Consider the following 25015-nt stretch of genomic DNA (forward strand, 5'->3'; position numbering starts at 1 on the left):
TTTAAATTCAATTAATTAATTAAATTCAATTAATTAAATAAAATCTGGAATTAAAATACTAGTATCAGTAATGATGGCCATGAAACTACCGGATTGTCGTAAAAACCCATCTGGTTCACTAATGTCCTTCAGGGAAGGAAGCCTGCCGCCCTTACCCGGTCTGGCCTATATGTGACTCCAGACCCACAGCAATGTGGTTGATTCTTAATTGCCCTCTGAAATGGCCTAGCAAGCCACTCAGTTGTAAAATCTCGCTACGAAAAGTCATAATAAGAATAAAACCGGACGGACCACCCGGCACCGGACACGACAACGGCAAAACACCAAGCCCAGTCGACCCTGCAAGGTCCTCCTTACTAACATCTGGGGACTTGTGCCAAAGTTGGGAGAGCTGTCCCACAGACGAGTCAAGCAACAGCCTGACATAGCCATACTCACAGAATCATATCTTTCAGCCAACATCCCAGACTCTTCCATCACCATCCCTGGGTATGTCCTGTCCCACCGGCAGGACAGACCCACCAGAGGTGGCGGTACAGTGATATACAGTCAAGAGGGAGTGGCCCTGGGAGTCCTCAACATTGACTCTGGACCCCATGAAATCTCATGGCATCAGGTCAAACATGGGCAAGGAAACCTCCTGCTGATCACCACCTACCGTCCTCCCTCAGCTGATGAATCAGTCCTCCTCCATGTTGAGCACCACTTGGAGGAAGCACTGACGGTAGCAAGGGCACAGAATGTACTCTGGGTGGGGGACTTCAATGTCCATCACCAAGAGTGGCTCGGTAGCACCACTACTGACCGAGCTGGCCGAGTCCTGAAGGACATAGCTGCTAGACTGGGCCTGCGGCAGGTGGTGAGCGAACCAACACGAGGGAAAAACTTACTTGACCTCGTCCTCACCAATCTACCTGTCGCAAATGCATCTGTCCATGACAGTATTGGTAGGAGTGACCACCGCACAGTCCTCGTGGAGATGAAATCCCGTCTTCGCACTGAGGACACCATCCAACGTGTTGTGTGGCACTACCACCGTGCTAAATGGGATAGATTCAGAACAGATCTAGCAGCTCAAAACTGGGCATCCATGAGGCGCTGTGGGCCATCAGCAGCAGCAGAATTGTATTCCAGCACAATCTGTAACCTCATGGCCCGGCATATTCCTCACTCTACCATTACCAACAAGCCAGGGGATCAACCCTGGTTCAATGAGGAGTGTAGAAGAGCATGCCAGGAACAGCACCAGGCGTACCTAAAAATGAGGTGCCAACCTGGTGAAGCTACAACTCAGGACTACATGCATGCTAAACAGCGGAAGCAACATGCTATAGACAGAGCTAAGCGATTCCACAACCAACGGATCAGATCAAAGCTCTGCAGTCCTGCCACATCCAGTCGTGAATGGTGGTGGACAATTAAACAACTAACGGGAGGAGGAGGCTCTGCAAACATCCCCATTCTCAATGATGGCGGAGTCCAGCACGTGAGTGCAAAAGACAAGGCTGAAGCGTTTGCAACCATCTTCAGCCAGAAGTGCCGAGTGGATAATCCAGCTCAGCCTCCTCCCGATATCCCCACCATCACGGAAGCCAGTCTTCGGCCAATTCGATTCACTCCACGTGATATCAAGAAACGGCTGAGTGCACTGGATACAGCAAAGGCTATGGGCCCCGACAACATCCCAGCTGTAGTGCTGAAGACTTGTGCTCCAGAACTAGCTGCGCCTCTAGCCAAGCTGTTCCAGTACAGCTACAACACTGGCATCCACCCGGCAATGTGGAAAATTGCCCAGGTATGTCCTGTCCACAAAAAGCAGGACAAATCCAATCCGGCCAATTACCGCCCCATCAGTCTACTCTCAATCATCAGCAAAGTGATGGAAGGTGTCGTCGACAGTGCTATCAAGCGGCATTTACTCACCAATAACCTGCTCACCGATGCTCAGTTTGGGTTCCGCCAGGACCACTCGGCTCCAGACCTCATTACAGCCTTGGTCCAAACATGGACAAAAGAGCTGAATTCCAGAGGTGAGGTGAGAGTGACTGCCCTTGACATCAAGGCAGCATTTGACCGAGTGTGGCACCAAGGAGCCCTAGTAAAATTGAAGTCAATGGGAATCAGGGGGAAAACTCTCCAGTGGCTGGAGTCATACCTAGCACAAAGGAAGATGGTAGTGGTTGTTGGAGGCCAAGCATCTCAGCCCCAGGGCATTGCTGCAGGAGTTCCTCAGGGCAGTGTCCTAGGCCCAACCATCTTCAGCTGCTTCATCAATGACCTTCCCTCCATCATAAGGTCAGAAATGGGGATGTTCGCTGATGACTGCACAGTGTTCAGTTCCATTCGCAACCCCTCAGATAATGAAGCAGTCCGAGCCTGCATGCAGCAAGACCTGGACAACATCCAGGCTTGGGCTCATAAGTGGCAAGTAACATTCGCGCCAGATAAGTGCCAGGCAATGACCATCTCCAACAAGAGAGAGTCTAACCACCTCCCCTTGACATTCAACGGCATTACCATCGCCGAATCCCCCACCATCAACATCCTGGGGGTCACCATTGACCAGAAACTTAACTGGACCAGCCATATAAATACTGTGGCTACGAGAGCAGGTCAGAGGCTGGGTATTCTGCGGCGAGTGACTCACCTCCTGACTCCCCAAAGCCTTTCCACCATCTACAAGGCACAAGTCAGGAGTGTGATGGAATACTCTCCACTTGCCTGGATGAGTGCAGCTCCAACAACACTCAAGAAGCTCGACACCATCCAAGATAAAGCAGCCCGCTTGATTGGCACCCCATCCACCACCCTAAACATTCACTCCCTTCACCACCGGCGCACTGTGGCTGCAGTGTGCACCATCCACAGGATGCACTGCAGCAACTCGCCAAGGCTTCTTCGACAGCACCTCCCAAACCCGCGACCTCTACCACCTAGAAGGACAAGGGCAGCAGGCGCATGGGAACAACACCACCTGCACGTTCCCCTCCAAGTCACACACCATCCCGACTTGGAAATATATCGCCGTTCCTTCATTGTCGCTGGGTCAAAATCCTGGAACTCCCTTCCTAACAGCACTGTGGGAGAACAGTCACCACACGGACTGCAGCGGTTCAAGAAGGCGGCTCACCACCACCTTCTCGAGGGCAATTAGGGATGGGCAATAAATGCCGGCCTTGCCAGCGACGCCCACATCCCGTGAACGAATAAAAAAAAAATATCATGAATTGTGAAGACATCAAGATGAGGGATATTAGTGCTGGAAAGAGAACTCCTTCCTTTTCAGGCGTCCACTATCAGCATCAAGCACACGCAGGCCAGATGTTTCAGACAGAAATTGCCAATTTTGTTCCAAATATAGATTAGTTGGCCCACTATGAATTAAAAATGAAGGGACCAGAGGGGAGATGAGGAGATTTGTTCTTTTAACGAGCGAGTTATAATCATCTAGAATGCATTGCCTGGAAGGGTGGTAGAAGCAGATTCAATAGTAACTTTCAAAAGGGAACTGGATAAATACATGAAAAGGAAAAATTTGCATGGCCATGGAGAAAGAGTAGGGGAGTGGGACTAATTGTTTAGTTCTTTCAAAGAGCTGGCACAAATACGATGGGTCGAATGGCCTCCTTCTGTGCTGTATGATTCTAATGAGACTCAGTCTGGGCTGGATTTGAACTTAGATCCCAGAGGTGAAAGGCCAATGTCTAAAATAGAGATATTGGGAGGGGAACTGGGTGGAGCAATGGGTTAAAGTTAAAATCTCTTATTGGGAAATTCCCACTTCACTTCCTTGTAAATGGGCAAATTTATTTAGTTTTCTTTCTATAGACAGGTGTGTTTTCCTAGGATTCCTGTAAATCAAACTTCAATAATGAATATACCAACAATTTCACCTATGCTAAAGAACACAAGTAAAAGTGTACCACTTTAATTAGTGTTACTTGGCATTCTAGTTCATCTCCTTTTGGCCTTTATCCTTGTCTGTATGCTATTCATAAGGAAGCACTAAGTGAAATTATATTTATGGGTTATAGAGGGTTTTCACCTTAACTGACAATGAGCATATGTTGTGGATATTTTGATAAGATTTCCACCAGGCAAACAAGGTAAAGATTTAATGGTGATGGCGCTTAACCATACAGTTCTTTTTAGAAGAAGTCATTATGAAGATATCAAAGGATTTCACCTAACCCAAACATAGGCAGTTGCCAGCACATTCCTCTTGTTGAATTTCAGAACATAAAGCCCAAGCAGGAAAGGGTCAGTTAGGCCAACAAGCTTGTTCCATATCCATGTCTGTCTATCATTTCTCACCCACCACCACCAGCTGTTGATCCACTACCCTAATTTCCTTCCACAGTGCTTAAATACTCACCCTCAAAGTATGTGGTCACTAGAAAAATAACTGGTGAATGGAATGTTTTAACAAAATTTGCAAGGAACATAAGAGGACTGTAAAAGCTTCTACAAATATGTAAAAAGAAAAAAGATTAGTGAAGACAAAAGTAGGTTCCTTACAGTCAGAAACGGGAGAATTTATAATGGGGAACAAGGAAATGGGCAGAGCAATTAAACAAATGCTTCGGTTCTGTCTTCACGGAAGAGGATACAAATAACTTCCCAGAAATGCTAAGGAAGCAAGGGTGCAGTGAGAAGGAGGAATTAAAGGAAATTAGTATTAGTAAAAAAAAAGTGCTAGAGAAATTAATGGACTGAAAGCCAATAAATCCCCAGGGCCTGATAATCTGCAACCCGGACTACTAAAAGAGGTAGCCATGGAAATAGTGGATGCACTGGTTGTCATCTTCCAAAATTCTATAGATTACAGAATAGTTCCTGCAGATTGGAGGGTGGCAAATGTAACCCCACTATTTAAAAAAGGAGGAAGAGAGAAAAAAGGGAACTACAGACCGGTTAGCCTAACATCAGTAGTAGGGAAGATGCTAGAGTCTATTATAAAGGATGTGATAACAGGACACTTAGAAAATATCAACTGGATTAGACAAAGTCAACATGGATTTATGAAAGGGAAATCATGTTTGACAAACCTACTGGAGTTTTTTGAGGATGTAACTGATAAGGGAGAACCAGTGGATGTGGTGTATTTGGATTTTCAGAAGGCCTTTGATAAAGTCCTACATAAGAGGTTAGTGTGCAAAATTAAAGCACATGGGATTGGGGGTAACATACTGGCATGGACTGAAAATTGGTTAACAGAGGGTATGAATAAATGGGTCTTTTTGGAGTGGCAGGTGGTGACTAGTGGGGTACCACAGGGATCAATGCTTGGGCCCCAGCTATTCACAATATATATCAATGATTTGGATGAGGGAACCAAATGTAATATTTCCAAGTTTGATGATGACGCAAAACTAGGTGGGATTGTGAGTTGTGAGGAGGATGCAAAGAGGCTTCAAGGCGATTTAGCCAAGTTGAGTGAGTGGGCAAATACATGGCAGATGCAGTATGACGTGAAAAAATGTGAAATTATCCACTTCGGAAGGAAAAACAGAAAGGCAGAGTATTATTTAAATGGTGATAGATTGGGAATCGTTGATGTACAAAAGGAACTTGGGTGTCCTTGTACACCAGTCACTGAAAGCAAACATGCAGGTGCAGCAAGCAGTTAGGAAGGCAAATGGTAGGTTGGCCTTCATTGCAAGAGGATTTGAGTACAGGAACAAGGATGTCTTACTACAGTTGTACAGGGCCTTGGTGAGACCACACCTGGAGTATCGTGTGCAGTTTTGGTCTCCTTACCTAAGAAAGGATATACTTGCCATAGAGGGAGTGCAGTGAAGGTTCACCAGACTGATTCCTGGGATGGCAGGACAGTCGTATGAGGAGATTGGGTCGACTAGGCCTGTATTCCCCAGGGTTTAGAAGACTGAGAGGGAATCTCATTGAAACGTATAAAATTCTGACAGGGCTAGACAGGCTGAATGCAGGGAGGATGTTTCCCTTGGCTGGGGGCGGGGGGGGGGCGGTGGTGGGAGGGGTGTCCAGGACGAGGGCTCACAGTCTCAGGGTACAGGGTAGGACATTTAGGATGGAGATGAGGAGAAATTTCTTCACTCGGAGGGTGGTGAACCTGTGGAATTCTCTACCACAGAAGGCTGTGGAGGCCAAGACACTGAATATATTTAAGAAAGAGATAGATAGATTTCTAGATACAGAAAGCATCAAGGAGTATAGGGAGAGAGCGGGAATATGGTATCGAGATGGAGGATCAGCCATGATCATATTGAATGGTGGAGCAGGCTCGAAGGGCCGAATGGCCTACTCCTGCTCCTTTTTTCTATGTTTCTAATACTGTGGCCGGTACAAAAGAAACCATTACTGGAGTAGTACATTAGACCAAGACTTTCTGTATACTTGATGGCAATGGTAACATGTAGTTTAATCCTATATGGCTGTGATTCTGAGCAGTGGATTTCTGTGGATTTTTAGCTGCCTCTAAGTTAAGATGAGCAAGCCAAGAAATTGAAGGATTTGAAGTTTTAATTCAGAAACCAAGGGCTCGATTTTACCACCCGCTATCGGATGGGTTCTCGGCGGGGGGGCCCCGAAAATCGCGAAATCCAGGAGCGAGACCGGATCCCGCCTCGATCCCGCCCACTTCCGGGTTCCCCGCTGACGCGCCGGCGTGCACGCGCAGCCCCCGCTCGTGGGAATCCCGCAGGCAATTAAAGCCAGCGGGATGCCACTTGACAATATTTAGTTTGGTATATCAGGTCATTAACTGACCTGATTAAGGGACTGTGTGAGATTTTTGATCAACATGGGACTGTTTCCCACACTGGGGGAAACACTCCCAGCTCGAATGGACGTGTTGCAGCTGTCAGCCTGTGGCAGCTGCAAAGGTCCATTTGACAGGTGGGTGGGGGGTTGGGGCGGGGAGACCCTCAGCCATTGCAGGAGGCCACTCTGTCACTTGGGACAAAGTTTGGCCTCCACCACCCTCCTCCTGACGGTCAAAGTCACCAACCTGCACACTTACCCCGGGGTCCGGAGACATGTACCTACCTTGCGGACCCCCTCAGATGTACATCTTGCGGATGGGGGCCGCCGTAGCTGCAGTCATGACCTCCTCGGAGGGCGAACAGCATCACCAGCCTCGCCATCCACGCCGTCCACCTCTGACACGTGGAGCTCCACAACAGAGTGCTGTGACACATCCACCTGTACAGCAGGAGGGAGGGCTACCGCAGAGAGAGATACGTCGCAGAGGGCACTACTCTCGCCACACGTTCCACAGACCGAGGCTCAGCCTCCTGGACCTCTCTGAGCAGCAGTGCACACGGAGGCTCAGAGTCACTCGACATGTAGCCGTGGACATCTGCAGCCGCTTTCATGCCGAGCTGCTCCTGGCTGGCCTGTGCACCATCTTCCTGTCAAAGTCACCACTGCCCTCCAGAACTTCTCCTCCGCAGCCTTGCAGGGTGCAACCGGGGACATCGCCGATGTCTCTCAGTCGTCTGCGCAGAAGAGCCCTGCGAATACACCTACACCCACTCTGCAGTGACACAATGGGTGGCATCAGTGGTGGGTCCTCATAGTGATACTCAGGAGCGGGCATTATTGCACAAACCGGACAGGATTCGCGAAGACATGCCAGTAGTGGTGCCAATATAATGTGTGATGTGAGTTGTTCTGAAATTCAATATAAGTAACAACCATGACAAACCCTCAAACACCCTTGTGCATCCCCTTCATGCTCACGACACGTTTGCCTTACGCTGCCTACTGCACATATGTGATGCATGCCCTTTGGCTGCAGCACAGGTGGTGGCAGGTTGAGTGATGCTGGCCGTGAGAGAGATGCACGAGAGGGTGAGTATGGGATAGAGCCATGAGATTGTATGAGGATTGGGTTGCGTGGTAGTGGCGGGGTGAGTACTGGCGAGGTGAGTAGGTGCAGGTAAGATGAGGATGGGGTTTGAGTGGGTATGAGGGGTGATGTGACAGAGTAGTGTTGGCAGTGCCAAAGGAGATGTGGGGTGGGGGCAGTGATGTGGCAGACGGAGTGTAGGGGAAAGACTACGTGTTCTCACTGTGGCTGACCTGCTGAGGTCATTGGACCGCCTCCTGCATTGTGTGCAGGTGGGCGATATGTTGGTGGCGCAGGTGACCCCCTCTGCCACCTCGAGCCAGGCCTTCCTGGTGGCGGAGGCGGGCCGCTTCCTCCCGCCCGCCGGGTGGAAGATCTCTGTCCTCCCCCTCCTCCTCACCCCATGTATTGATACCTGGAGTGAGGCATCATTAAACTGGGAGCAGCCTTCCCCCTGGGCTGCTCCATGCAGTCATCTTTGCTATTGGTTGCAGCATCTGTCAGTAGAGGACTGCCCCTTTAAATAGAGCGCCTCCAGCTGACAGATCTTACTGCGCATGTGCAGCCCGCCCGACGCGCAGATCAGCAGTGGGGAACCCGGAGGAGCAGGTAAGTGGCTCCAATTAGTGGTTTGCCTGCTACGATCGCGCGGGAAACCCACTAATTTCACCAGGCGCGTTACCCACGCGCCCGCTAGCCCATCCACCGAGAACCCGCAGCCCTGCTAAAATCGGGCCCCAAGAGTCCAATGAGTCTGCTAACTGCCTAACCAGCATTGGTCTCTGGAGCTGTCGACTTCATACAAATAATTGAGAAAGCCAATAATACATCAGCAGGGGAAGCAACTCAGCATTTTGTTCAATAGAGAGCCTGCTTGTGTTGGAAAGCACAGCGCATGCTGAATGAATCACCGGCTCGTACTTAAACCACTATGCTCAACAGGATAAAAGCAGGTTTAAACACACTGGCTCTGTATTGATTAAAGTTAACAATCCTTCAGAACTGATCTCTGCCAGCAGAAGCACTGAGGGTGAGCACATATTAATATATTAGATGGATTGAGGATTGGTTAACGGACAGAAAACAGAGTAGGAATAAATGAATCACTTTCAGGTTGGCAGGTTGTAACTAGTGGGGTGCCGCAAGGATCAATGCTTGGGCCTCTATTGTTTGCAACATTTTTAAATGACTAAGATAAGGGGACCGAGTGTAATGTATCCAAGTTTGCTGATGATACAAAGCTAGGTGGGAAAGTAAGCTATGAGGAGAATGCAAAGGGATATGGACAGGTTAAGTGAGTGGACGAGAAGGTGGCAGATTGAAGTGGGAGGTTTATAGTGCGTAGAAAGGGTAAAATAGCTCAATGAGTAAGGCTATATAATCCTTAAATGTATAAAGCCTCAGCTGTGGAACCGCAAGGCATAATGGGAAGCTTGACCAAAGACAGACTAAAGTATAGTGTCAGTGGTCTAACCATAGTAACTGTTTAATTAGAATGAAACAAGAACAATGAACTAAGATAATGATAATTGGATAAATAGAGACCTTGAAGGCCAGACAAAGGGGGTGGGGGGGTATATTCCATAGGAAAGCAGAAGTAAGAACTTAAATCAATTAAGATAACAGGAAAACATCTGCTCCTGAGCACGTGCAAGACTCTACAATGGCTATGGACAAGGTGTAGGCAGGACCAAATTGGTCACATGCGTAAGGCCAACGGACCAGTTGTGTATAAAGCCTGACGTAATTGTCTAATCGGAGAGAGACCCTCGATACGCAAAGGGTTCTCCCCTGCATGCTTGAATAAAGAAGCTTTAGTACCAGCCATCCTCATCTCTGCCTGTGAGTTTTTCCTACAACACAGATGGAGTATAATGTGGGGAAATGTGAAATTATCCACTTTGGTAGGAAGAATAGAAACACAGATTTTTTTAAAAGGCGAGAGACTAAGAAATGTTGGTAGTCAGAGAGATTTGGGTGTCCTTGTACACGAATCACAAAGTTAAAATGCAGGCAAGCAATTAGGAAGGCAAATGGTATGTTCGCCTTTACTGCAAGGGGGTTGGAGTATAAGAGTAAGGAGGTCTTATTGCAGTTATATAGGGTTCTGGTGAGACCACACCTGTAGTACTGTGTACAGTTTTGGTCTCCTTACCGAAGGAAGAATATACTTGCCTTAAAAAGGGGGTGCAACGAGGGTTCACTAGATTGATTCCTGGGATAAGAGGGTTGTCCTATAAGGAGAGATTGAGTAGAATGGGCCTATACTCTCTCGAGTTTAGAGCAATGAGAGGTGATCTCATTGAAACGTATAAAATTCTTAGAGGGCTTGACAGGGTAGATGCTGAGAGGCTAATCCCCCTGGCTGGAAGTCTAGAACTAGGAGACATAGGGGGTGATTTTAAACCTCAAGAACAGGTGGGTTGGGGACGGGTGGGAGTTGACATTTTTTTTGGGTCGGCTTTATTTCTGGGTTTAACATTGGCACGTAAAAGTTTAGGCTTCCCACTGGGAATGCAAAGTCCGAAAATGTTGCGGTTGCGACCCAAAAAAAAACTATTTTCAACTCCTCTTCGCCCATTCTTGGGATTTAAAATCACCCCCATAGTCTCAAGGGGTTGGTCATTTAGGACTGAGATGAGGAGAAATTTCTTCACTCAGAGGATTGTGAATCTTTGGAATTCTCTACCCAGGAGGGCTGTGGATGCTCAGTCGTTGAGTATATTCAAGACTGAAATCGATGGATATTTGGACACTAAGGGAATCAAGGGATATGGGGATAGGGCAGGAAAGTGGAGTTGAGGTTGAAGATCAGCCATGATCTTATCGAATGGCGGAGCAGGCTCGAGGGGCCATATGGCCTACTCCTGCTCTTACTTTTTATGTTCTTATATTACTTTTACCATTCACCACTGTCCCTGGAGGAAGACCATGGGAGTATTTTTGGCCAGCCCACAGGTCTGTGGCAGGTCTGGTAACTGGAGTCATGGCCAGATTTGTAAGGAGTTGTGAGCCAGCAGATTAGCTGTTATGCACCAGCAGATCTTGCTGGCAAAAACAACATAGATAAATGTTTGAGAGTTCTCCATGCTCCCATTATCTGCCTTTGTGCAAATAATTGAGAATGGCAAGGGGAAGCAACTCAGCATTTTGTTCAAAATCGTTGAAATGTAATGGAGATTATTACAAGTGGGAGTTTTAATACATTCTATGCCAAGGCTCCCAATGGCTCACTTGGTTAAGTTAATGAGTAGCTGAACCATACAAACCAGCTATGACCCAGGTATGACCTCTGGTCCAAATTTGGTCCTCCCTGGGTTAAGGAGGAGAAGTGGTCACTACCCAGAAACCAAAGTGTATGTCTCACATGTGATTCCCCATAGAATCATTGAAAGTCACGGCAGAAGGAGGCCATTCGGCCCATCATGTCTGTGCCAGCCGAAAAAGAGCCATCCAGCCTAATCCCACTTTCCAGCTCTTGGTCCGTAGCCCTGTAGGTTACGGCACCTCAAGTGCACATCCAAGCACCTTTTAAATGTGATGAGGGTTTCTGCCTCTACCACCCTGCCAGGCAGTGAGTTCCAGATCCCCACCACCCTCCGGGTGAAAAAATTTCTCCTCAGCTCCCCTCTATTCCTTCTACCATTTACTTTAAATCTGTGCCTCCTAATTAATGCCCCCTCTGTTACTTGAAATAGGTCCTTCCTATCCACTCTATCAATGCCCCTCATAATTTTATACACCTCAATTAAATCTCCTCTCAGCCTCCTCCTGTTCCAAAGAAAACAACCCCATTCAGTAGCTGAATAGCCTGGGCACAATGATTGTTTAGGCTCACATATTAAGAATGGCTATGTGGGTGATACACCAGAAGTCAGCAGTGATACCATGCACCACCAAGAATTTGATGCCTACAGGAAAGGAGACAGGCAAAATAAAAAGAAAAAAATACCCCATTTCACTTGAACATTCTCTCTCCAGATATGACTGGCTATGTTTAGGAATATACTTTTTTGTGCTCATCAAGGTGAGGAACGTTAATCCTGGAGATTGAAATGGAAAATGTTCCAGACACCTAGGCCTCGATATTAAACGCCCCCCCCCCCCGCCCCCACAACAGGCAGGAGAGGGTCAGGATTAAAGACTTAAATACGGCAAACGTGTCCTCAACAGGCCGCGCACGCGCACGCGCCCACCGCCTATTTTATGGCGGTGGGTATCAAGGCATCCGAACGTCTCACCATGGAGAGGCGGGACACTTCATTAACACATTTAAATTACACTTCCACAGTGCAATTGGGAGCCCGATTTAAAATTCACTGCTGCTGTACAGGTTTTCCAGGGGACGGAAAACCCTGCAGTGAAAGGGAGGCGGGAGCTGCTGGTTCCACAAGGTAAGTGCCTTTCTCAGCACTCCTTGTGGGCCAGGAGGAGCAGGTGCGCTCCCACCGGCCCCACCTGGAAGCCTTCAGCCTCCCCCTGCCGATCGCGGCCTCTCTCTCCCCTCCCCACACCACCCACCACCCCCCTCCCCGAACAAAAGCTCCGATGGCCGACCTTCCCCCCAAGTCCCAATTGCTGACCTTCTACCCTCCCGATTGCCGGGGACTGTTCCCAAGGGACTCCGGCTGTGGCCTCCTGCTGCTGGTTTTCCCTCTCAGCCGCAGGCCAGCCTGTCAATTTGGCCGGCTGCCGGGTGGCAAATGGAACAAAAAAATGATAATGACGTCCTGCTGTTAAGCTCAGCAGGACTTCCGCTTCCCCAGCCTTGTCGGGATCTTCATCTATTTTCATTCAGCCTCCTAACCTCCTTGTAAGTGTCAGGGCTCTAATGTTAGCATTAATCACTTACAACTCAGGTAGAGCAAAATTAGATGGAAAGTAAAGCTCCTTCTACTCTGTTCCACGAATCCTGATCTTGTGACTGAGATTGACAATTTAATCACAATTAATAGTAAGGGGCAGTTTTGTGCTCATCATTTCACATTGGATCATTCACAATGAAGGTTTTTATTCCAACTGTCTGAGCTGGATTTGAACCTAGGTACCCGAGGTGAAAGGTGTGTTTAACCTATTGTGTCACTCATCCCCCAAATGACTGTTACGCTGATAATCTTGCGTTAACTTATTTAAGTACATTGACAAATCTGTCTGCTGTAAAATGGGAAGTGTATTTTACAGAACTGACATATAAGAATGCTTCACCACCAGCGGCACTGCTCCCAACACATACCATGCACCGGTGCACAAACGAGATTACTTTGCATAATGCGAGGTCATCTCATTTAAAGATTTTGTGGCACTCCTAGGATATGGCCTATGCCCCAGAAGGGTTGGGCCAGAATTTCAGGTGTCAGCAACCTGGGAAGAGCTGCTAGTTCCCCATGGAGAGCTAACATTTTTATTTCAGCAGGGGCTGTGTATGACCATGGCACTTCGACCGTTTCAAGCTGAAATGCATAAGAGGTCGCAAGCTAGGAAGATGAGGGCCATATAGGCAATTTTCTTTTTCTAACTGGGCCTTCCATTCACTGCTCATTGGAAATGGGTGGTCAGCAACTGGGGCGCCTGCCATCATATTATTTGCCCCACAGTAGTCCTAGAATTACGTGACAGTTCAGCAGAATAAATTTACCTTTCGAAGAAACTTAACGTTCTATACAAATGCGCAAAGCTTAATAACATCACTAAAGAGTCTGACTATATTTAAAAATCAAAGAATGAAAAGCAGTTCCAGTTCATACAATAGTATCTATATATATATTTATAGATTATACCAAGAAATTTAATTCAGTATTCATAAAATTCATTTATTTCTGTTCATGTTCTGTGATTTTTCCATTAGTTTTGTTAACTTCCTCCTTTCTTCTATAGCAAAACAATGAGGATTGGCTCCTTAATGAATTTCAAATTTGATCAACACTTACCTTATATAAACTTGCTAGGTAGTGACTGGTTTTGATTAGGAAAGGCTGGTTAACACCAGGGTGATCCATATCATGTGTTGCAGCTGCCAGCAAACCCAACAGAACATCCCATGGAGAAACAGACTTCGCAAGCTTCAAGGAAAAAGGAGACTATCATCCATTCAGACAAAAATTACTAAAATGGAGATGGTGAATTGTATTATTTGATAATTATTGAAGCATAAGCAACTGGCACTTTTCATTATAACATTATTTCTGAAGTTACAAAATATCTTTACCTCCAACTCATTTTTCACAGTTAACTATGGTTTACTTTTGTTTTTGGTTACATTGCATTATTTTTGATCCCTGTAAGGTCAAAATTTTCCCAATTTCATGTAATCCATCATGGGAAACATGCTATATCAATCATATTTATAGTAAGATTTGTGCAACTAAATATCATGCATTAATTGCAAACAAAAGTTGCAACATCTAACTGTTCACGAACACATTTACTCTACTGGTCCATGTGGTTCATCTCAGCTTTGAGGACTTTACACTTATTGATTAAATCAGTTATTGGTGGTTCTAAACTATTAGCCATTGGATTAATCATGGGGATGCACTCTGATCTGCAGAAGCAGCAACTTAAGCTACTGCCACTCCTAAAGCTTGCGCTGTAAATAAGGACAAAAGTAAGGCACGTCCTGTCTGCTGCAATCGTTGCATAAAAACAAAGCACGGAATGAGAAAAGCACATTCAATCTAACAAGTTCATTCTTTCTCCAAGCTTTTTTTTATCTGCTCTATCCTGGACTCTGCTGAACCCGTTTAATCTGAGGACAGGCACTGCAAAGTTGATCATTGTGTGTCAGCTTGCCCCTAAAAGGTCAAGTAAACCAAATCGATAAGGATCATTATAGTGGATTTTTACTGCAAATTTAAAAATCCAGGGTTTTGTCCATGTGATTTTCAGTTTAATAGCATCAAAAACCAGCAGTGTTAAAAAACAGACCCCCAAAAAACACAAGTAAATTTGAAAATAATTGTTAAAATAATTTTATTTGGGAAAAAAAAATCACTAAAACTTAAGAAAACAAGTTTGGGGCCAAAAAGAAGCACAATTAAACTAAACAACAGCTCACAATTATTTACTCAAGTTCCATACACCACTTTTGTAGCCTCAAGGCATTCCAAACATTCTGGCAAGTCTATGCTCGCAGCAGTTGCATTAAACCATCATGGTTTGACCGCTTGGAATTTTGTATGTAACCGGGCATCTTATTTTTAAATGAATGGTCAGAAAGTTGTGTGCAGTGCATGCTCAAATTTATAATACATGCTGCTGGTGCTGAGGCTCCCCACCTGAAGCGTAAAATCAAAAGATTACTCTTTAAATCCCCAAAAGAATCAATCTCTATCTAATCTAATTGTTCTAATCTAACTCAATCTGTCCTAGGATCTCAAATTGTGGAACACCTCACCCCCTTACAGCTCAGTATACCTCCCCATCAGTCTACTCTCAATCATCAGCAAAGTGATGGAAGGTGTCGTTGATAGTGTTATCAAGCGGCACTTATTCACCAATAACCTGCTCACCGATGCTCAGTTTGGTTTCCACCAGGACTACTCGGCTCCAGACCTCATTACAGCCTTGGTCCAAATATGGACAAAAGAGCTGAATTCCAGAGGTGAGGTGAGTGTGACTGCCCTTGACATCAAGGCAGCATTTGACCGAGTGTGGCACCAAGGAGCCCTAGTAAAATTGAAGTCAATGGGAATCAAGGGGAAAACTCTCCAGTGGCTGGAGTCATACCTAGCACAAAGGAAGATTGTAGTGGTTGTTGGAGGCCAATCATCTCAGCCCCAAGACATTGCTGCAGGTGTTCCTCAGGGCAGTGTCCTAGGCCCAACCATCTTCAGCTGCTTCATCAATGATCTTCCCTCCATCATAAGGTCAAAAGTGGGAATGTTTGCTGATGTTTGCGGAGTGTTCAGTTCCATTTGCAAGCCCTCAGATAATGAAGCAGTCCGAGCCCGCATGCAGCAAGACCTGGACAACATCCAGGCTTGGGCTCATAAGTGGCAAGTAACATTCACGCCAGACAAGTGCCAGGAAATGGCCATCTCCAACAAGAGAGAGTCTAACCATTGCCGAATCCCCCATCAACATCCTGGGGGTCACCAATGACCAAAAACTTAACTGGACCAGCCACATAAATACTATGGCTACAAGAGCAGGTCAGAGGCCGGGTATTGTGCAGCGAGTGACTCACCTCCTGACTCCCCAAAGCCTTTCCACCATCTGCAAGGCACAAGTCAGGAGTGTGATGGAATACTCTCCACTTGCCTGTATGAGTGCAGCTCCAGGGGAGATGGTTAGACTCTCTCTTGTTGGAGATGGTCATTTCCTGGCACTTGTCTGGCGTGAATGTTACTTGCCACTTATCAGCTCCAACAACACTCAAGAAGCTAAACACCATCCAGGACAAAGCAGCCCGCTTGATTGGCACTCCATCCATCATCCTAAACATTCGCTCCCTTCACCACCGGCGCACAGTGGCTGCAGTGTGTACCATCTACAGGATGCAGCAACTCGCCAAGGCTTCTTCGTCAGCACCTCCCAAACCCACCTAGAGGGAAAAGAGCAGCAGGCACATGGGAACAACACCACCTGCACGTTCCCCTCCAAGTCACACACCATCCTGACTTAGAAATATATCGCCGTCCCTTCATCGTCGCCATTGGAGGTACTGACGGGAGAAGAACAGCAAGCGATCCATTTAATTTGGATAGATTTTTAAGCTGCCATAAAAGCCGGAGAGTTTTTAAAACTGTATTATTCTTCCAAGTTCTCTACATGAATAGTCATTCCAAATCTCATACAAACTTCCTCAACTGTTCTCAGGTGTTCTTTGACCATTTTTCAATGTTACTTCCAGTGATGGAATGGCTGGCTGAAAAAAGGAGTACTATTGCTTCAACACTTTCACTTTGTACTTCTATTAATTTGCCACATACTGCATGATAATGATGATTAACAAAAGAGAAAATACCCAGCTCTGCTTGATTTCACTGTTGACTGGGATCCAATCTGTTTTATTGAGCTTCACGGTTACATTACTCAAGTCTGAACTTCTGAAGTTTGCAAGATAATTCACCATTGGAAAAATTGGCATTGTAAATCAGCTCCCGAAAAGCACGTGTACTTCATTAGTGATGTCATTGCAAACATTGAATGATACATGTGTTGTGTACAAGGTGTGTGATGACATCATGAAAGCAATGCACTTGCATCTCAGGCTTGATTTTCAGTGTAAAAAGCACTTCAAATCAGGAAAAATTGGGAATCTTTTTTAAAATGATATCCAAACCAAACAAATCCACAAATTTAAATGTGGAAATTGGTAACGGCTGATTTTAGTGATTTCTGACAACAAAATAGCTATCTATCATTACATCCTATATTATTCATTCCTAATCAGCCACAAGAATGATTAGTGTGGGAAATGAAAATATCACACTGATGGAGTTGGGGATCCTCTTTTTTCTGAATTTGGGATACAGTATACTAATGGTATAACGTGGAGGGAACTTTACTCAACATCAAATATTTGCCTTTGAGTGCTTTATGTTGACAACTAAATACTAACAATGGAAAATGGTCTATTCCTTAAGACTAATATCTCTCAGAAATTCTTTCAACCCACCCACTCCCCCCTCAGAAAGTGAATAAAGGAAGATGGGCCAGGTCATGTTTGTGTGCTGAAGACTCTCAATTATAACTGAAATATTCAGTACATGTAATTATTTTTTTCTTCTTGAGGTCAGGTTTTCAAGACAGAAATAAATTGGTAGAATCCCAAAGCTACACCCTTCAGGATATTGGGTAATAACCCCAATTAGAGGAATTCATGACAGTGAAATAGTGATGGAAATTGATTGCAACTAAAAAGGGTTGACATATTACAAGGGCAACCGACAGGAGTATTCTCCCAAAACCAATGGGCTCTTCCATGACCAGAGGAGCTGCAGGCATGCCTTCATTGCTATTTTACTCAGTGAAAAACTGTCAATCGAAACAGTGCCAGTATACATTACTGCACACTATTCCATACTGACAGAACAAGGCCTATAATTTCTAGTTCACTAAAGAAAATAATATACTTTATATAATTGTATACAAGACAAGAAATCCGTATCACTGTTTGGAGTTAATACTGGAGAAGTTGTTTTGTACATGCACAAGATCTCCCTTGGGATTCCCTCCCAGCGGAGCAATTACTCTAAAAACAGTGGAATCAGTAGCAGCACCATTTCTATTGGCTTTAGCACTGCACATCTCCTCTATCATGGTGATGTTTAAATGAGAATGTTCCCTCCCGATTCCTGACTTCAGTCCAGGCTCCCCGAAGATTTAAAATCAGATTGTGCGTCATGGTAGATACGAGAAGAGGAGTTTTAAAATCAGTTGTGGGAACCAGGACTGAAGTCAGGAGGGAAAGTTGCTATTTAAATACCACAGTGTAGAATAAGTGGTTCAACAGCTGGGGTGGAATGCGTTGTTTGAAATGAGAAAGAAAAAATGCATTGGAAGACATCTCCCAACATGAAGTGAAGACATTTGTTGAAAAGAAGCTTTGTTATGTTGATCCACGCCTTATACAAGAGTCATGAATTTTTGTGTCAATTTTTTCTGGGGGGCATCCTATACATTTGTCCCCATTTCTGAGAGTGAGCCTTAATGTTTAAGGCCTATATGTGAATATATAATTTATGTTTTCCCATCTTTCTAAATATATTTAGTTATTCCAGAGCCAATGAACAATTAAGGTCATTCTGGAAAGAGGGGACAAACGTAACATATTATGGTATGAAGAGGTGGTTGATTTTTAAGGGGCAAAAAAAACATTATTTTCCAGAAAATGTGCTAAACACAAACATCAATGGTTTCCCCCATTGCTAATAAATGACATTTCTAATGGTTGAATTCCATACACGGGGGGAGGGAAATCTAAATAAAAGATAACATCAATTCTTTGGAGCTCATTTCAATTTATTTTTACCTTGGTTTCCTTTAGGTAACAATGCATGGCCTGAGTTACATCAGCAGCATGTACTGCATTGTGATAAGGGTTATTAAGGTGGTAGTCCTCCTGGACCATAACTGCACAGAAAGCAAAAAGTTATTTTATCACTTACAATTTTGATCAAAAAATCTGGGAATATTAAAGATAGCCAAGAGACAATTCTTTAAATGTATGCTAGCAAATTTATTTCAAAATTTAATTTGAACACTAATGAATTATCATACTTCAAGTTGATAAAATCTTATGTTGATGAGTGCAACAAAATTTTGCATTAAATAAATGCCTTACACTCTCCTTCCTGGTCTCCCTAGCTTCATCTTACATAAACTCCAACTCATCCAGAACTTTTCCATCCCATTTATCCCATACTAAGTGTTGCCCACCTATCATCCCATTCCTGCTGATCTCCAGTACCCAAATGTATTGATTTCAAAATTCTTATTCACAGATCTCTCCTAAGCCTCATTCCACCCTACCTCTGCAGCCTTCTCTAGCTCTACAATCCAATTTACATCCTCAGGACTTACAACTCTAGTCTACCGTATATCCCCCATCCCTATATTCCACCTCTCTACTAAGACTGTAACCGTCTTGTCCTACAGTCTTACTAGAAAGCAGAAATACTAAGCATCAACTTTTCAGACTTCATTAATGCCTAACACTAACTATTTTCACCTGTACCAAGACGTACAATATGAAAAAAGACATCTGGTGAATACATAAGGCTACTTACCTAAAAATCGACGCAGTTTTACCAAATCCAAGTGAAAATGCTCAATAAGTCCATGGTATTTAAACAAATGGAAGGTCAATGTAACCAGACTATTTCCTGGAAGGGAAAAAAAAGCAACACATGAAATAAGTAAATTGTAATTACTCAACGCATGTCTCACTGTTGCACATTTAACCTTTTAACAACAGTACTATTATGTTCAAGCATTTTGAGCTTTCCAGAGTATACTATAATTTGTATTATTTATGTTCATAATACTGCACTAAATGTTTTTATTACAAATTTAAATGTTTTAGCACATGAAAAGTTTCCATTATGGAAAATGAAAAGTAAAGCTAATGTGGGAGAAAATAAAGCCAAAAGTTTCAATGGCCCTGAATTTCCTGAAAGCTTGCACCAAAACAGCAGAGCAAGTATGGCATGATGCTAATTTTCGGTGTGAAAGATCGAGGAAATTCAAGTGCAAGTAACTTACACCTATTTTTATACAACACCCAAATTTTCTCAATTTTTAACGCCAAATCGATGAAACCCTCTGCTGCTTATTAACAGCTTGCACCCCCCCCTTCCCACATGCAACAATGCAGCTCATGCGAATTTCCTGAATTTACGCCAGTTCTGAACGGGCTGTAAATTTACACCTAAATTTTAAGGGAAACAGGGCCGTGTCATGTTTCTGGTGTTTTACACTGATTTTTTTAAGCAAAAATCTGATTTTTTGTTTTCATTTCTCCTCACTGAAACCTACAATGTAAGTCATGTTTCTTTTAATGCAACTTTATGGCATCAAAATGATTTGCATTAAAAATTGAAAAACTTCCACGATTGCATCTCTTAAAAATGCAATGCTTAATGCTCATAAATGATGGTTTGATGGCTTCAAACATTTAATTTTCATGCATAATGAGGGACTTCAAAGAAGGAAAATGGCATAAAATTCGCCCTTTCCTCAAAGGAATGGTTTATGCTGATTTCCAATTGTTTCACGCCAGTTTTGGCATAACTTGTTGGTTACGCCAGTTCAGGAAATTCAAAGACATTGGGCTCGATTTTAGGGTCGGGTTTCCTGCGGGTTTCCAGCGGGGGGGTCCCGAAAATCCCGATATGCGGTCACGTGACCGGATCGCGCCGCGATCCCGACCACTTCAGGGTTCCCCGATGACGTGTGGGGCTGCGTGCGTGGCCCCCGCTGGTGGGAATCCCGCAGGCAATTAAAGCCAGCGGGGTTCCACTTGAGAGTACTTACCTTGCTTGTTGAGGTCAGTTAATGAGCTGAATCAGCTGTCAAAAGAGGAAGTGTGGGATTTTACCTGCATCGCAGTGTGTTTCACACGCTGGGGGAAACAGTCTCTCTCCAACCAGGCGTGTTGCAGCCAGCAGCCTGTGGCAGGTGCCAAGGTGCACTCCACGGGGGAGAGCCCTCACCCACGCAGGAGGCCACCGCGTCACATAGGGCAACCCCTGCCCCCCACCACCCCCCGCCAAGCCAGAGGACAGACTGACACGAAACCGCAGCACCAGTCCGAGGAACCACCCACCTATCCTGCACAACCCCTCAGACCAACACCTGCCAGATGGGTGGTGAGTGGACACCCTCGGAGGACGAACAGCATGACCAGCCCCAGCAGCCTCGCAGTCCACGCCGTCCGCCGCAGAGACGTGGAGCCCCCCAACACGGTGTTGTTGCACGCCCACCTGCACAGCAGGAGGGAGGGCTACCGCAGAGAGAGACGCATCGCAGAGGGCACTACCCTCGCCACAGGGTCCACAGACCAAGGCGCAGCTCCCCGGACCTCTCCGAGCAGCAGTGCACACGGAGGCGCAGATTCGCTCGACATGTAGTCGTGGAGATCTGCAGGCTCTTTCATGCCGAGCTGCTCCTGGCTGGCCCCAGCACCAACTGCTTACCTGTCGCTGTCAAAGTCACCACTCTCCTCCGCATCCTTCCAGGGTGCAGCCGGCTACACCGCCGATGTCTCTCAGTCGTCTGCGCGGAAGAGCCCTGCAAATACACCTGCACCTACTCTGCAGTAACACGATGGGTGGAATCAGTGGTGGGTCCTCGCAGTGATACCCAGGAGTGGGCATTATTGGACACAACAGACAGGATTCGCGGAGACATGGCAGTGGTGGTGCCAATATAATGTGTGCTGTTTGTTGCTCTGAAATTCAATATAGGTAACACCCATGGCAATCCCCCCGACACCCTTGTGCACCCCCTTCATGCTCACGAAACATTTGCCTTACGCTGCCTACTGCACATATGTGATGCATGCCCTGTGGCTGCAGCACAGGTGGTGGCAGGTTGAGTGAGGCTGGCCGTGAGGGAGATGCACGAGAGGGTGAGTATGGGATAGAGCCATGAGATTGTATGAGGATTGGGTCGCGTGTTAGTGGCAGGATGAATACTGGCGAGGTGAGTAGGTGGAGGTAAGATGAGGATGGGGTTTGAGTGGGTATGAGGGGTGATGTGACAGAGTAGTGTTGGCGGTGCCGAAGGAGATGTGGGGTTGGGGCAGTGTTGTGGCAGATGGAGTGTAGGGGAAAGACTTCATGTTCTCACTGTGGCCGACCTACTGAGGTCATTGCAGCGCCTCCTGCACTGTATGCAGGTGGGCGATATGTTGGTTGCGCAGGTGACCCCCTCTGCCACCTCGAGCCAGGCCTTCTTGGTGGCAGAGGCTGGCCGCTTCCTCTCGCCCGCCGGGTGGAAGATCTCTGTCTTCGCCCTCCTCCTCACCCCATCTGATGATACCTGGGGTGAGGCATCATTAAACTGGGAGCAGCCTTCCCCCTGGGCTGCTCCATGCTGTAATTTGTTCCATTGGTTGCAGCATCTGTCAGTGGAGGACTGCCCCTTTAAATAGAGCGCCTCCAGCTGACAGATCGTACTGCGCATGCGCAGCCCGCCCGACGTGCAGACCAGCAGCGCGGACCCCGGAGGAGCAGGTAATTGATTCCTATTAGTGTGTTGCCTGCTACGATCGCGCGGGCAACCCACTAATTTCACCGAGCGTGTTGACCACGCTCCCGAAACCCAACCCGCCGGAAACCCGCAGGCCTGGTAACATCGAGCCCATTATTTCAAGAATTAAGGAAGATTACAAAATATTTAAGTAAACTGCTATTTGAGCATTTAGATCAACAAAAGAATTCTAATGCTACGCTGAAATTTACTTTTACCATTAGTATACAGGTTTTGTACAAGTTTTGGCCATGTACTATGCTTAGGTTCTGCTTAATCCATTCCAGACTAAATTCTTCACAAGAGTCCTTTCTTGCTGTGCATTGGCCAAAATATAACATTTCTTTTTGCTGATTCTTGTGTGCTCAAGGTGAAGGAGTTAAATGCCAAGTAATAGATCACTTTTGCAAATCTGTCAGCCAATGTCAACTTGCAGTTCAGGTTTTAATAAGGCCAAGTGCAGACTACATCTCCCTCTACTCTATCTACCCAATGTGCCTTAACCCCTACCTTAGGGTGCATTCACACTACAGCCATAGGGTCAGTGAGAATGTTTTGACTTCATACAGATGCTGCAGTTATAACATAAATGCAACCTGAATCCGGAATCAGGACCTGACCAGATATTGGAACAATGAGAAAACTCCCTGGATAAGGTAGCCTCATTGCACTTTGTTTTGTAGTCACTTTGGGCCTCAACACCTGACTTATGGGGTTTCATTTTAGCACGTGCACAGCCCCCGCATGTGGGACTCCTGCAGGCAATTAAAGCCAGCGGGGTGCCACTTAACAATATTTATCTAGCTATTTCAGGTCATTAACAGACCTGATTAAGGGAATATGTCAGGAGGGGTTGGATTTTAGAGACAACTGGGACTGGTTCCCATACTGGGGGGAAACACTCCCAGTTGAAATGGACGTGATGCAGCTGTCAGCCTGTGGCAGCTGCAAAGGTCCATTTGACAGGTGGGGGGGTGGGGGGAGACCCTCACTCATTGCAGGAGGCCACTCTGTCACTTGGGACAAAGTTTGGCCTCCACCACCCTCCTCCTGGCAAGAAAATTCACCAACTTGCACACTTACCCCGGGGTCCAGAGACATGTACCTACCTTGCGGACCCCCTCAGATGTACATCTTCCGGATGGGGGCCGCCGTAGCTGCAGTCATGACCTCCTCAGAGGGCGAACAGCATCACCAGCCTCGCCGTCCACCTCTGACACGTGGAGCTCCACAACACAGTGCTGTGACACATCCACCTGTACAGCAGGAGGGAGGGCAACAGCAGAGAGAGATGCGTCGCAGAGGGCACTACCCTCGCCACAGGGTCCAAAGACCGAGGCTCAGCTTCCTGGACCTCTCTGAGGAGCAGTGCACACGGAGGCTCAGAGTTACTCGACATGTAGTCGTGGACATCTGCAGCCTTCTTCATGCCGAGCTGCTCCCGGCTGGCCCGAGCACCATCTTCTTACCTGTCGCTGTCAAAGTCACCACTGCCCTCAACAACTTCTCCCCCGCATCCTTCGAGGGTGCCACCGGAGACATCGCCGACGTCTCAGTCGTCTGCACAAAAGAGCCCTGCAAATACACCTACACCCACTCTGTAGTGACACAATGGGTGTCATCAGTTGTGGGTCTTCATTGTAATCCTCAGGAAAGGGCATTATTGCACAAACCAGACAAGATTCGCAAAGGCGTGGCAGTAGTGGTGCCAATATAATATGTAATGTGAGTTGGTCAGAAACTCAATATAAGTAAAAACCATGACAAACCCTCAAACACCCTTGTGCATCCCCTTCATGCTCACAACACGTTTGCCTTACGCTTCCTACTGCACATATGTGATTCATGCCCTGTGGCTGCAGCACAGGTAGTGGCAGGTTAAATGAGGCTGACTGTGAAAGAGATGCATGAGAGGGTGAGTATGAGATAGAGCTATGAGATTGTATGAGGATTGGGTTGAGTGGTAGTGGCGGGATGAATACTGGCGAGGTGAGTAAGTGCAGGTAAGATGAGGATGAGCTTTGAGTGGGTATGAGGGGCGATGTGACAAAATAGTGTTGGCAATGCAGAAGGAGATGTGGGGTGGGGGCAGTGATGTGGCAGACGGAGTGTAGGGGAATGAGTAAGTGTACTCACTTTGGCTGACCTACTTAGGTCATGTCATTGCAGCGCCTCCTGCACTGTATGCAGGTGGGCGATATGTTGGTGGTGCAGGTGACCTCTTCCACCTTAAGCCAGGCCTTCCTGGTGGCAGAGGCAGGCCGCTTCCTCCCGACCGCCGGGGGGGGGGGGGGGGGGGGGGGGAGGTCTCTGTCCTCCCCCTCACCCCATCTAATGATACCTGGAGTGGGGCATCATTAAACTGGGAGCAGCCATCACCCTGGGCTGCTCCATGCTGTAATTTTTGCTATTTGTTGCAGCATCTGTCAGTGGAGGACTTCCCCTTTAAATAGAGCTCCTCCAGCTGACAGAGCTTACTGCGCATGC

The 25015-nt window shown here is 46.3% G+C and overlaps 1 protein-coding gene across 4 annotated transcripts in view; it reads right to left on the minus strand.

The window, feature by feature from the left end:
* The window catches only part of pde7a (phosphodiesterase 7A), a 167392-nt gene that overhangs the window by 24160 nt on the left and 118217 nt on the right, over positions 1 to 25015 (minus strand). For 2 of the 4 annotated variants that reach the window (XM_067975807.1, XM_067975796.1), the window contains 3 exons: positions 19564 to 19659; positions 18807 to 18907; positions 13759 to 13890 (listed from right to left, as the gene is read on the minus strand). In XM_067975807.1, coding sequence (XP_067831908.1) covers positions 13759 to 13890; positions 18807 to 18907; positions 19564 to 19659 — 329 coding nt within the window. Of the gene's footprint in view, positions 1 to 13758; positions 13909 to 18806; positions 18908 to 19563; positions 19660 to 25015 lie in introns of all 4 variants that reach the window. The other 2 variants (XM_067975797.1, XM_067975790.1) reach the window with 1 other exon arrangement.

This window comes from Heptranchias perlo, chromosome 3 (genome assembly GCF_035084215.1).
Source record: "Heptranchias perlo isolate sHepPer1 chromosome 3, sHepPer1.hap1, whole genome shotgun sequence".
Classification (NCBI taxonomy): Eukaryota; Metazoa; Chordata; class Chondrichthyes; order Hexanchiformes; family Hexanchidae; genus Heptranchias; species Heptranchias perlo.